Genomic DNA, 14,568 nt, shown 5'->3' with positions numbered 1-14,568 from the left:
AGTCAGAGGGGGGTAGCGATACGTCACCCCCTAGGTGGCATAGCATCGCCAAAATACAAGGGGCTTAAAAAGTCTCAGCGAGCGATGCATTGCTTACTTCTCGGCGATGAATCGCCTACAGAGTCCGTATGACTTACATAAATTTTCTTTAAATGACGTGTTTAACAAGTGTAATACTATTGGTTAGACCTAATGACAGTTCCTACACTAGAAAAAGGGTCAAAATAGTGTTTTGGAAGACTTGATTGCTCTCTCGAACCTCTCTCGAACCTATAGTTCAAAGAATCTCTAGTTTTGTCAAAGAAAGTGCTTGACTTTGTGAGCTTAAGGCTTGTTTAATCACAATCCTCATTTCTCTTAGAAAAGACCTCAAGCATCAATGGTGGCTAGGAAATAGAGTATTAGGACAACGATACCAATTGTGTATAAGCCTTGGTTTTGTGTTTTTGCATTTGTTGAAGGAAAGACTCAAAGTGGTGGTTCAACAAGGGTTTTGAAGGTTTATAAAAGTTGAAGAAGATTGTTCTACAACTTGGGTATGCATCATCTTTCTCAATATTTTTTTAGTCCTTGCCAACCATTATTTTGTGTAGAGTCTATATATTGTGGTGGTGTTATGTCACTCTCCCCCAACACAAAGAATGCCACCAGTTGTCGGTAAGCGTTCAGGATCACCTAGAAAGTACTGGTGGAGTGGAGGGCTTGCCCTAGCTTTGAGATGGGCCTGGCTCTATACTGAGAACCCATTGTAAGAATAGCAGGCCCTCTTGTACCTATCAGCTATCATGTTGATAAAGTGATTGGAGGAGATCCCGTAATGCTCCTTGATCACTCTGAACATGTCCACGGAGTTCAGCTTATAGACGATGCTTTCTGATTCGAAATGGGTGGCCCGAGGGGATATAAACCCTAAAAAATTGCCCAACTACAAAAATCATAAGCATCTACCGAATGATTATTGAGCCTAAGGAATATTTATATTCCCTAAGCTATTCACAAAGGAAAAGAGAAACTCAGGGGTATAGAACTTACGTAATAAGAAGCATCGATAAGTGTGGTAAGTAGTCTTCACTCGAATGAATCGGTATCCGCCTATTTCAAATATCCTTGCAGATCTATTGTGGTAACCAATGGGCTCTAAGAAGAATAGCAGGCTAGGTAGCTTTCTTGTCAGAAATAATGGAAAGAAATTCGAAAGTCGAACAGGGAAGACGAAGGCTCAAAAATTTTGGTGTAGGGGGAAAATGAGAAGAATCCGGACATTAAATAAGGTTTTTCAAAATTTGAATCAACAGTCGGATTACAATTGCAAGTACTCGAGTAGTATCCGACGGTTCGCAGAGAGAGGTACCATCTAAAGACGTCCGTTGAGTTGACAGCCTACTCCTCGGGATAGGCTGGGAAAGGAAGTCGCAGAGTCCCGACTAGTCAGAAGGTGGCATGTGTCCTCAACATTTAATGCTCTCGCATAGACCCAACCACTGAATGAATGCCACGTGTCCCACTGAGCCTAAAGTTACCGACTAAGCAAACAAATAATTCCTGCCACATGTCAGGTACCGACAAGTCTCCATTGTACTGTACGCCAGAAAGTTGGGGGCAAATTGTGAAACCTGAGACTTTTCTCAGGTCGGAAAAGTCAAAAAGGGGAGGAATAAAGAAAAAAAATATTTTAATTAAATTATATATTCAATTTATTTATTTTCTTTTTCTTTCTCTCTCCCCGACACTCTCCTCTTCTTCTTCTTCTTCTCTTGGCATTCCATGGCAAGGCACCAGACCCAACAACCACTGGCCACCATTTTTGACGCGCGACAGCTCATCGGTTTCGCCTTGCTCCGGCGACCTCAACTGCCAAGCGACACCGCCCAACTCGCCGTCAATCGTTCGAAATCGCCAGTCAAAGATTTGGTCCGTCAACTTTGACTGTGTTTTCCGGCCAACTCCGACCACCTCTTGATGAGTGGTTGATACCCTTGGAACCAGCATGGAGAGAGGAACAAAACCCACTAATTCATTCTGGTCAACTCGCCGTTTTCTTTGGCAAGATTTTGGGTATCTCCGCCCTTTGGAAGCATTTTCCAGCGACATCGGAGGTCATTTGGGCGAAGGAGCTGTACTTTCGTGATGTACTCATCGAGAGGATCGTTTTGATATATGCTATGCATATATTCGTCGACGTTTCCGGTACCGCCACCAACCGCTATAGTGCACCGCTTGGGTGAGGTTCCGGAACTTGAAATTTAAAATATGGTCATATTATATGTCATTGGACACGATTTTGAATAAGGAATGCTATGATGATAATCGTTTGCTCATTTGGTGCACGTAGAAAAAGCGTGATATTAAAATTGGACTAAATCATTCTAAGATCATCGATAAGCTTAGGAGCGTTGCTTTGGGCTCGGATTAAATTCTAAGGAGGTATCTAAAGAGGTAGGGACTCAACTAGACTATTGGACTTATTTTACATGTATTAAATTGCATTCAACATATTCTAATTTTGATATTTATAAAATGTTTGAAAAATTGAAAACTTAACCTGCATATTTTCTGATCTGTTCTGAGGGCACTGAGTGCCAAATATATATTTTTGTTCACTTATTTATGCAGGTTATGATTTTGGGTTTGTTCAAATGTAGCTGTTATGCTGCCCAATTTTCTAAAATATAAAGGGAATATGTTTCTTTCTTTTCATGTTTACCTGCATTTGGTTATACCGATGAGAGCCATAGTGATCATGATTGGTGCACGTTGTTGTTTCACGACCTAGTCTCTGTGTCATCATAGGTAGATCAGGTGTCCACTCACCTGTAGGTGTAAAGACCTAGCATCTGTATACAGGAAGTGTTCTAAGCCTCCCCCTTGTGGTGGTTATCAGGTCCGGCTACCCGGTTTAGGATGTCGGATTTTCTATGGTGGGTAACGGGAACTAGGGATCTAGTGGACGGTGTGATGTGCACTTGTAGCTATGCTCTTATGATTATTTGTGGTCTCTCTATTTTGGTTTATACATGATGATGTATGTTTTGTTTTAAAAAGCTAACCATGCAGGGGTTTTTATTGAACTTTTGAGTCCTATGTTGTTAGTTGCTTTCCTACTGGGCTTTATAAGCTCACCCCTATCTCTCCCATTCCAGGAGCCTAGTGATGCGAACGTGGAAAAGTATGAATTGTTGCTGAAGCCAAGGTGTTTAGTGCCATAGTCCTATCTTTTGAACATTGTATGTATTTAATTTGGAACCTATCGGTCTGAACATCTAAATTAGCTATGTCCTAGTTAGAAATGAGGAATGGTGGATGCTAAGTATTATTTTGGCTATTTTATGACTTATTAAATTTAACTGTTTGGTGACTACATAACTGTGGGGATATTATTATTCTATGTATTAAGATAAATGATCCTACTTTTATCCGTAATATTTTCATATATAATTATAGGAGTTATTCTATTGTTTCGACTTATAATTGTAGTAATATTTAATATAAATTAAAGGATCATTTATAAAGACTATTTTCCACCGAGGGTCAAAGTTTGACCTTTGACCACCCAAGTTATGGATATTATAAATCTACCACGGCCTAGGGCTCGGGTCGTGACAGAAAAATGGTATCAAAGCACCGGGTTCAAATACCTCGGAGTGTGTCACCAAATAGATTAAATTTATTTTAAAATAAATTATTTTGATCTATAAAAGGCGTATGTATATAGATAGCATCCATTCCTCACTAATTGGTTAGCTTTTGATTTACTGACCTAAGAAAATGCCTCTGAAAGGAAGGACAACAAGGAGAAGGCCTGCAGATGATGTCCTTGAGGTTGAGGTTCCTTCTTCGCCAGTTGCATTCCCTGTGACGCCTAAAGGTGGAAAGGATTCCATGGTTGCTAAAATATGGTCTAGGCATATAAAGAAGAGTTTAAACATTATGGGAATCCCTATGGAGTATCATGTTAATATTAATGTGCCCAAGTTGGAAAGGAGCGCACCGGACTAGTAGGAAGCCTTAAGTAGGATGAGTGGAATTGATGGGATGATTTGAGGAAATTTTGAGATGGGTTTTCGAAGAACAACATTTTAACCCATCTCATAGGAGGACTTGATTGGATCATTTGATTTCTTAAGATCAATGACAGGTTGATGAGATCATAGAATGACTAAATAATGATGGAGGTGGGTGAATGAATTCTACATGAAGTTTGTAGAGTTATCTTCCTATGTTTATGTTGGTACGGTCGATCAACCTCTTTTAATTGAGCAGTTCCTCCGTCCCTTACTCCCTTCAATGCTGGGTCCACTTGCCCTATGGCCTTTGGAAATTTGAATGAGTGTGTGACAGCAGCCTTACGGACTGAGGCTCATCAAGGGGGAATCGAAAGAAAGATTGCCCACATGACAACAGAGGTTCCAACCATCACATGGAGGACCCATCGGGAGTTATGCAAGGTCTACTCCTTTCAAAGGACAAACTAAGAGTAACCAGTCTCAGACTTCATCATATGGTTTCACACCCACACCAGGGCAACAATCCCAATATCAACATCAGTTCTAGCCCCAAGGTTCAAGATTCAACCAGGGGTACTCGCAGAGTTTTCAAACTCCTATTTCTGCTAGAAGTTAGAGAGGGTTCAATCCCGGAGGAGGCTTTAGTGCAAGCACAAGCCATATGGTCAAGGAAAAGGGAAAGCAAAGGAAAAATCCTCTGGTCAAGCCTATGCTCTTAGTAGTGATGATGTGCAAGGAGGAGCATGTCAGGGAGTTGTGGATGGTGTGATTCTTATCTCACACTCTTGGGCTCATGTATTATTTGATACTGGTGCATCTCATTCTTGTATATCATTAATGTTTGCTAGCATGTTGGGTTTGAGTTGGGAAACTTTTAGTCCTACATTGCAGTTGAGTGTACCTATGGGAGGGCATGGTGAAGTATCAACCATCTGCAAATTGGTTGTATTGTGTTTGAATGGCATAATTTATTAGGAAACCTGATTGTGTTACCTATAGGACAATTTGATGTGATTCTTGGCATGGATGGGTTGTCTAAGTACCAAGCCATTGTTGATTGCTCACGCAAAAGGGTGACTCTTTTAACTCCAAGTGAAGATTTCATTGTATATCGAGCCAACATGAATGCAGTAAGGCAGGATCCTATCCTTAAGGCATGTTTAGGTGGGAAAAGAAACTTAGAGTGTTTATGGGAGTCTGTTTGCAATTGAGGATAAGTCTAGGCCTCTAGACAAGTTTCCTTGGATATCAGTGGTTAGTGGCTTTCCAGATGTGTTTCCTGGGGATTTGCCAGGACTATCACCTGATAGAGAGATCAAATTTTGCATTGATTTGATTCCCGGGACTCAACCAGTTTCTACTACCCCTTATCGCATGGCACCTGCAGAGTTGGATGAATTGAAAAAGCAATTGGGTGAGCTAATGGATAAGGTACATCAGGAAAGTACTTCCCCATGGGGAGCTCCAGTTTTGTTTGCCAAGAAATCTGATGGATCCTAGTGATTGTGCATCGATTATAAGAAATTAATTCAGATGACAATTAAGAACAAGTATCCATTGCCAATGATATATGAGTTGTTTGATCAGCTCATATGTTCAAAGTTTTTTTTTTCCAAGATTGACTTAAGCTCAGGCTATCATCAATTGAGGATTTAGGAAGAGGATATTCCTAAAACTAATTTCAGAACACGTTATGGACACTTTGAGTTTTTGGTGATGCCATTTGGGTTAACGAATGTACCTGCAATATTTATGGACCGTATGGATAGAATCTTTAGATCCTATTTGGATAAGTTTGTGGTTGTTTTTATTGATGGATTTTTGGTGTATTCCAAGACACCTGAGGACCATTCAGAATATTAAACAGTTGTGTTGCAAACTTTGAGGGACCATCAATTATATGATAAGAAAGAAAATGTGACTTCTGGAGGACTGAGGTCAAATTCTTAGGGCATGTAAAATATCAAGAGGACATTACTGTGAATTCATGCGAAGATAGATTCTATCCTACAGTGGGAAAAATCAAAGAACGTTACTAAGATTCGAAGTTTTCTTGGGTTAGTAGGTTACTATCGTCGCTTTGTGGAGAATTTTTTTTCTCGAATTGCTATGCCTTTGAAAAAGCTAACAAGAAAGGATTTAAAGTTCGTGTGGGATGACAGTTGTGAAGAAGCTTTCAGATAACTTAAGCCAAGATTGACTACGGCGACTATTCTCACTGTGCCTAATAAGTGATGAACCGTTTGTGGTATTTACTGATGCTTCTGGTACTGGTTTAGGTGGAGTTCTCATGCCAAATTGCAAGAGGTTGTTGCCTATGTTTCACGCCAATTGAAGATACATGAGAAGAACTACCCCACACATGACTTGGAACTTGCAGCAGTGATTGTTTTGCCTTGAAAATGTGGAGATGTTTCTTATATGGGGAAAATTTTGAATTAGAATCTGATCATAAGAGTTTAAAGTATCTCTTTACTCAAAGAGACTTGAATTTGAGGCAAAGAAGAAGGGTCGAGTACAGGGAAAATTATGATTTCACTTTGAAATACCCTCATGGAAAAGTAAATGCGATTGCTACACAATGCTACTTCAACAAGTTAAGCAATGTCAGTGGCAAGATGAGAAATTGAGACTTATCTAGAATTGAATCCAAAATGGTGAGCAGTTAGATGGATGGACAGTAAATGCTGAAGGATTCTTATACCATAAGGGAAGATTAGTCATTGCAAATATCCCTGATCTTAGAGAGTCTGTTATGATTGAGGCTCATAGGTCTAAGTTTGTTGTACATCCTGGAAGCACAAAGATGTACCAAGATTTGAAAAGACAATATTGATGGGAAGGTATGAAGAGAGACGCGACTAACTTTGTAGCTAAGTGTATGGTTTGGCAACAGGTTAAAGCTGAGCACCAGAGATCTTCAGGGTTGCTTCAACCTTTACCTATACCAGAATGGAAGTGGGACGAGATCACAATGGACTTTGTGATGGGATTACCATTAACACCATTAAAGCATGACATTGTCCGATTGATTGTCGATCGTTTGACCAAATCTGCTCATTTCATTCAAATTAGGAAGGATTGTAAGGTTTGTGAACTAGCTCGACTTCATGTGGGTAATATACTTCGACTGCATGGGTTGCCTTCCAACATTGTTTCTGAGAGAGATCCTCGATTTACATCAAAGTTTTGGCGAGCATTGCAAGAAGCTTTAGGAACTGAACTTAACTTGAGCACCGCTCACCACCCTTAGACAGATGGACAGTTGGAGAGGACTATCCAAACTTTGGAGGACATGCTTCGTTCTTGTATTTTGGATTTTGGGGGTAGCTTGGGAGAACACTTGTCATTGGTGGAATCCATTTATAATAATAGCAACCAGGTCAGTATAGGCATGGCTCCTTATGATGCCTTGTATGGGAGGCCATGCAGATCACATTTGTGTTAGGCAGAACCAGATTAGCATGTCACAATTGGATCTCAAATTGGTAGTACTACTGGGAAGATGAGAGAATTTTTTTTTTTCTCCAAGAAAGACTTAAGGTTGTTCAAAGTTGTCAGAAGAGTTATGCCGATCTCCTCCGATGAGAAGTTCAGTTTGAGGTTGGTGACTATGTCTTCTTGAAAGTTACTCCCATGCTTGGTGTGGCGAGATTCGGAGTGAAGGGTAAGCTAGCCCCGAGGTATATTGGACCTTTCGAGGTTATCGAGAGGAATGGGGAGGTCGCTTATCGATTGAACTTACCAGCGCGGTTGGGGCATGTTCACAATGTGTTCCATGTGTCGATGCTGAGGAAGTATACTCCAGACCCATTGCACATCATTGAGTATGAGGCTATCCCGCTTCAAGAGGACGTGACATGTGAAGAACAACTTATCAGAATTTTAGCGAGAAAGTTAAAGGGGCTAAGGAATAAAGAGATTCCCGTAGTCAAGGTCTTATGGCGAAACCATAGAGAAGACGGGGCTACTTGGGAGTTAGAGTTGGAGTTGTACGAGGAGTATCCTCATTTGTTTAATTTTCAGCTTGGGGTTGTACTTTGAAAATTTCGGGACGAAATTTCTTTAAGGAGGGAAGAATGTGAAACCTGAGACTTTTCTCAGGTTGGAAAAGTCAAAAAGGGAAGGAATAAAGAAAAAAAATTATTTTAATTAAATTATATATTCACTTTATTTCTTTTCTTTTTCTTTCTCTCTCCCCGACACTCACTTCTTCTTCTTCTTCTTCTTCTTCTTCTTCTTCTTCTTCTTCTTCTTCTTCTTCTTCTCTCGGCATTCCATGGCAAGGCACCAGACCCAACCACCACTGGCCACCATTTTTGACGCGCGGCAGATCATCGGTTTCGCCTTGCTCCGGCGACCTCAACTGCCAAGCGGCACCGCCCAACTCGCCGTCAATCGTTCGGAATCGCCAGTCAAAGATTTGGTCCGTCAACTTTGACTGTGTTTTCCGGCCAACTCCGACCACCTCTTGACGAGTGGTTGATACCCTTGGAACCAGCATGGAGAGAGGAACAAAACCCACTAATTCATTCCAGTCAACTCGCCGTTTTTCTTTGGCAAGATTTTGGGTATCTCCGTCCTTTGGAAGCGTTTTCCGGCGACACCGGAGGTCATTTGGGCGAAGGAGCTGTACTTTCGTGATGTACTCATCGAGAGGATCGTTTTGATATATGCTATGCATATATTCGTCGACATTTCCGGTACTGCCAGCAACCGCTATAGTGCACCGCTTGGGTGAGGTTCCAAAACATGAAATTTAAAATATGGTCATATTATATGTCATTGGACACGATTTTGAATAAGGAATGCTATGATGATAATCGTTTGCTCATTTGGTGCACGTAGGAAAAGCGTGATATTAAAATCGGACTAAATCATTCTAAGATCATCGATAAGCTTAGGAGCGTTTCTTTGGGCTCGGATTAAATTCTAAGGAGGTATCTAAAGAGGTAGGGACTCAACTAGACTATTGGACTTATTTTACTCGTATTAAATTGCATTCAACATATTCTAATTTTGATATTTATAAAATGTTTGAAAAATTGAAAACTTAACCTGCATATTTTCTGATCTGTTCTGAGGGCACTGAGTGCCAAATATATATTTTTGTTCACTTATTTATGCAGGTTATGATTTTGGGTTTGTTCAAATGTAGCTGTTATGCTGCCCAATTTTCTAAAATATAAAGGGAATATGTTTCTTTCTTTTCATGTTTACCTGCATTTGGTTATACCGATGAGAGCCATAGTGATCATGATTGGTGCACGTTGTTGTTTCACGACCTAGTCTCTGTGTCATCATAGGTAGATCAGGTGTCCACTCACCTGTAGGTGTAAAGACCTAGCATCTGTATACAGGAAGTGTTCTAAGCCTCCCCCTTGTGGTGGTTATCAGGTCCGGCTACCCGGTTTAGGATGTCGGATTTTCTATGGTGGGTAACGGGAACTAGGGATCTAGTGGACGGTGTGATGTGCACTTGTAGCTATGCTCTTATGATTATTTGTGGTCTCTCTATTTTGGTTTATACATGATGATGTATGTTTTGTTTTAAAAAGCTAACCATGCAGGGGTTTTTATTGAACTTTTGAGTCCTATGTTGTTAGTTGCTTTCCTACTGGGCTTTATAAGCTCACCCCTATCTCTCCCATTCCAGGAGTCTAGTGACGCGAACGTGGAAAAGTATGAATTGTTGCTGAAGCCAAGGTGTTTAGTGCCATAGTCCTATCTTTTGAACATTGTATGTATTTAATTTGGAACCTATCGGTCTGAACATCTAAATTAGCTATGTCCTAGTTAGAAATGAGGAATGGTGGATGCTAAGTATTATTTTGGCTATTTTATGACTTATTAAATTTAACTGTTTGGTGACTACATAACTGTGGGGATATTATTATTCTATGTATTAAGATAAATGATCCTACTTTTATCCGTAATATTTTCATATATAATTATAGGAGTTATTCTATTGTTTCGACTTATAATTGTAGTAATATTTAATATAAATTAAAGGATCATTTATAAAGACTATTTTCCACCGAGGGTCAAAGTTTGACCTTTGACCACCCAAGTTATGGATATTATAAATCTGCCACGGCCTAGGGCTCGGGTCGTGACACAAATGTTCCAGGTCATTTTCAGCTTGCCGACCACGTCAGCCCTTGGCGACACATGGCAGTGAGTAAGGCAGGTTTTCTGTAGAGTCCTCGAAGGGGAGACCACCTAACGTAATATAAGTGAACTGTCACTTCCCTGGTCCCTGAGGAGAGATCTGAGGTTCCTCCACAGGCTCCTAACGATTCACTTCTCGAGAGGTTTCCAAGGTCAGAGATTCTGATGGTAACTCCTCGATTGGTTGAGAACATTCCATAATGGTTCCGCCAGATTCTCGGTGATTTGGGGGACCACTTTTCTCGGAGGTGGTCCCCGATGCCTTTTTTCGTTGAGATTTCAAGACCACATACTTTTTAGGCTAGACCACCATCCTGATAATCCTGTGGTAAAATGACACATGTAATATACCTTTGTACTCTCAATATTCCCCAAAGAATAAGGGAAGAATTTGCTTTGTAATAGAGGCTGACAACCTTTCACTCACCCCTCATGCAAACTATAAATAGGACATGAGGGGATCATTAGTAAAGATCCTAAACCCTACTTTTTGGACTCCTAATTACCTTGGAGCAAGACAATCCTCTGCCCAAGTCATAACCCTAAAAGCTTGTGATTCCGGTGAGATTTCTGCAATACAAGTGACTCGTGGAATAGGCCTCATTAACGGCCCAACCACGTAAAAATCTTGTGTTCATCATTTTTTCTACCACCTTTATTTCTTGTTATTGAGTTGACAAAAATTTAGGCCAACAATATATATTAGTAGTACAAGGATGAACTCGTCATAATGCCCAGATGACATATTTTTTTATTATGTATTAGGTGTTGGCTTAAAAGTTAATTTTTTTTATTATATATATTATATCATCAATATTTTGACACAATGATAAAAAAAAATTAACTATGATAACTTTTTTAATAGTTGACTTTGAAACTTTAATTATCTTATCAGTTGTTTATTACATAAAGTTGTAAATGTAGGCCAGTCCAGCCCGACATAACTCATATTTTCGTGGCTTCGAATAAATTGGGTTGTGCATTACTAATGTCAAAATATAGGGTTTCTTACGGTTTCGTGCTTTTGGGTTAGTCTGTTTGTATTTTTGTGTCATGCCTTCGGGCTTGTCATGTCGTGTCGTGCCAATTTACAACTTTGTGTTGTGTCTTACCCAAACCTATATTTTTTGTGTCGTGTTGTGTTTGTGCCTTCTGGACTTGTGAAGGTCAGCTCTAGTATTACGTATAAAAATTAATTTTTGGCACGTAAACATTTATATATAAATTTTTCTCAAGAGAGAAAGTACTTCAATTAACAGTCACTTTATTCAAAGCTTAAGAATATTATCAAAGGGAGGATTATAGATATATGCATATTCCCGTAATCGCTTTTCTCAGGATATTAATCTCATATAAATATGTTTGGATATTTATTTATACACATATATGATCTTTTAAAAGCACGCACAGGATATAAATTAATCTAAGTATTTAAAAATAAATATGCCATTATAACTTCTTTACTCATAATAAAAACGTAACATGATATTACAGCTACAAATAAAAAGCGACTCTCTAGGGAGAGGACCAAATAAAAGTACGGATGTGAGCTATATAGTCATAACACACCCACAGTACTTTTTTATTCTCATATTTTCTATACTAATATAAAGCTGGAAAATCACGATATGCTCCATCAAGCTCACTTGACACTGCATCAAAAAAAATAAAAAAGCGAAAACCATAATTAATAGAGAGCATAGTACCTATAAATCACCATACACTTATTTTTTTTAAAATGATGTGATGAAAGTGAATAGTACAAAAAATTTCAATTTAAAAACCCATAATTTTGTTAAAAAGAATCAAGGTACATAGTATGTTACCTGTTGCAGTTAGTGGAGGGGCTGATTTTGTAAGGAACGTTGATGCCACACTTGCCGGGAAGTGCAGAGGCAAAATTGAGGTTGAGTCCTTTGATGCTGCTGGCAGCCGATTGCAGGCACTTGCAGACAGCTTGACGGTCGGCTGTGGTCTTGGTTGCACTGTTCAACGACCTAACATTGTTGCAGCATGCTGCCGGGACAACCCCACCAACCTTTAGGTAGTTTAAGCATGGCGCAACGGCGCTAGACACTTGTCCACAGGTTATGGCAGCTTGTGCTACTGGTGATGTCACCACCATGGCCAATACCACCAAGCAAAGTATCTTCACAACTGAAAAACTTGCCATTCTTGTAATGGTTATATATTAATTAAGATATATTTTTGTGGACTAGTACAAAAAAAAGCAATGTCTTTGTGTATATAGTAAGATGTGGGTAGTTATGATAGAATATATACCACCTTGTCCTCATATTTTATAGGCAAATAAAGTGTGGGTTTTTATTAATTTTGGGAATGGTTAGTTGGTGTTAGTTATGCTTTAATTAAAGAATAATGTTAGATGCATTTTTAATTTGTACACTCAAATTACACAAATTGATATGTAATATCTTAATCATATAACTAAATGATAGATAGAGTCTCAATTTACACACTCAAATTACATACCATGATTTGTAATTAATCTCAATCATATAATTAAATATTGTTTGGTTGCAATTAAAAATATGAATGATTAAGATTAATATTTGGTGAAATTAGATTTTAGTTTGTAAAGTAATATAATTTTGATACCCTCTTAATTAGTGATGATTAGTCGACTATATATATGCCTATATGGCTTAATCATGGTTGCTTACGGTTGAGGGAATGAGAGAAGTACGTACCTTGAGACTACGTTGAAGCATGTAATATTGGTACAATTTTCAAATTCAGGTCCCACAACAATTTAATGTTCTCAAATTATATGAAAACTAAACGTCATAAATTTTCAGAGCCCTGTTCCATTTTGGCTTCTAAGAAAATATTATCCTCACATTTTATGCCATATCTTTGTATTAATAAAACAAAAGGAGAACCACAAAAAATCTTCATTTTTTTTATTAAAAATAACAATTTGTGATAGATGACCAAAATATTATATTTTATTGTATGTTTGTAAAGAGCCGACTAATTTAAAGATATAACTATTATTTTCGGATATATACATAAAATAATAGAACTTTATTCACTATTATAAAATACTCTTTACGAGACACTTTTTTAGGACACACACCTAAATGCAAGTCCTTAAAAATGTTTATGGAATTTTTAGGACACTCATTGAGAGTCCTGAAAAAACACAATTTAGGACTCACAATGAGTGTCCTAAAAGAATATGTGAGTCCTAAAAAAATCTAGGCTAAAAGATAAGTATTTTACTTAAAAAATTGAAGGACTTGCTTTGGGAGTCCTTAATATTCTTTTAGAAGCAAGACCTAAAAGAGTATTAAGGACTCCCAAAGAAAGTCCTTAAAATTTTGAAGTAAAAAGCATAAAAAAATTATCATTTTTTTTCGAAATTATAGGGTTAAAATACACAAAATAGAAAACTCATCAACCATTTGGGGATTTATTCATCACACAATCTATCGCTGCTGGGTGGTGAACGGCGGCTCGGCGGTAGCTGGGTGAACGGCGACGGTGGTGAACGCCTACAGCATGCGTGGGTTCTCGGCTCCAGCACTCTCTGCGTCATTGACAGGAACGATGACAGGAAAATCTTCTCCGGCATTGGTTCTCGACTCCAATACTCTCGGCGGCGGTGCGGGTTTTCGGCTCCATCACTCTCGGCGGCGGCATGCTTCTCAGCATATGTCTCTACTGGTTGCTGGTTCACGGTTCTAGAAGGTTACTTTGTTTTTTTTATTTTTTTTGCTTATATATATATATGTAGCTATTTATATGGGTTTTAATTTTATTTTGTTTTTATTTAAACCTGTTCTTCTTCTTTGTTTGGATTCTGGGTAAACGATGAAATAGGTAAGATAAAAATGCTCGCAAAATATCAACTCAAAACACAAGTATTGTTTTCGATGATTTTTATGTTTTTTGTCTGTTCAAGCTGACATTTTTTTCAGTGATTTACAATAAATAAAAACATGTACTTTTTGTATTCTTTGAAAAAAATTGGCTGATGATTTTTTTTTCTCTGTGGTTGAAATTTTGAATTTTTAGCGAGATTTAAGACATACACTGAAACACACATATAATGTGTAAGGGTATTTATATTTATTTAAAAGAAATACTTTTTACTTGAGTTTTAATCTTTATTTACTTCTTCCAAATTAGGAGTTGGGATACAAAATCTATTTGTTTATCTTTATTTAGTTTCAATCTCTTGGGTTAACTTGACTTTGATGGTTCACCTTTTTTGTAATCTATAATGAATATTTTCCTTACTACTAGAATATAGAACTACCTATTGGTCCATTCAATTACTCTGTTATGTTGTTCATTTTGGTCAATTTTAGTGTTATGCTCCAACCAATTTATTGCTTGAAATATTAGAGTGTTCTTATTAGGTAGT

General features: G+C 38.3%; 1 protein-coding gene and 2 long non-coding RNA genes across 3 annotated transcripts; 2 read left to right on the top strand and 1 right to left on the bottom strand.

Annotated features, from left to right (window-relative positions):
- Positions 1 to 2,227: 2,227 nt before the first annotated feature.
- On the top strand, positions 2,228 to 3,435 carry LOC133800661 (uncharacterized). Its single transcript, XR_009876560.1, has 2 exons — positions 2,228 to 2,436; positions 3,141 to 3,435. It is a non-coding gene; the product is annotated as an uncharacterized LOC133800661 (long non-coding RNA).
- Positions 3,436 to 8,772: 5,337 nt separating this feature from the next.
- Positions 8,773 to 9,955, top strand: LOC133800660 (uncharacterized). Its single transcript, XR_009876559.1, has 2 exons — positions 8,773 to 8,956; positions 9,661 to 9,955. It is a non-coding gene; the product is annotated as an uncharacterized LOC133800660 (long non-coding RNA).
- Positions 9,956 to 11,619: 1,664 nt separating this feature from the next.
- Positions 11,620 to 12,464, bottom strand: LOC133800659 (non-specific lipid-transfer protein 1-like). The gene is made up of 2 exons (XM_062238692.1): positions 12,002 to 12,464; positions 11,620 to 11,827 (listed from the first exon to the last, which is right to left on the bottom strand). Exons 1-2 carry the CDS (start codon positions 12,346 to 12,348, stop codon positions 11,818 to 11,820), a joined length of 357 nt encoding a protein of 118 aa, XP_062094676.1. The 5' UTR covers positions 12,349 to 12,464; the 3' UTR covers positions 11,620 to 11,817.
- Between the last annotated feature and the right edge of the window lie 2,104 nt (positions 12,465 to 14,568).

This window comes from Humulus lupulus, chromosome 9 (genome assembly GCF_963169125.1).
Source record: "Humulus lupulus chromosome 9, drHumLupu1.1, whole genome shotgun sequence".
Lineage (NCBI taxonomy): Eukaryota > Viridiplantae > Streptophyta > Magnoliopsida > Rosales > Cannabaceae > Humulus > Humulus lupulus.
This window is presented reverse-complemented; position numbering and strand designations above follow the sequence as displayed.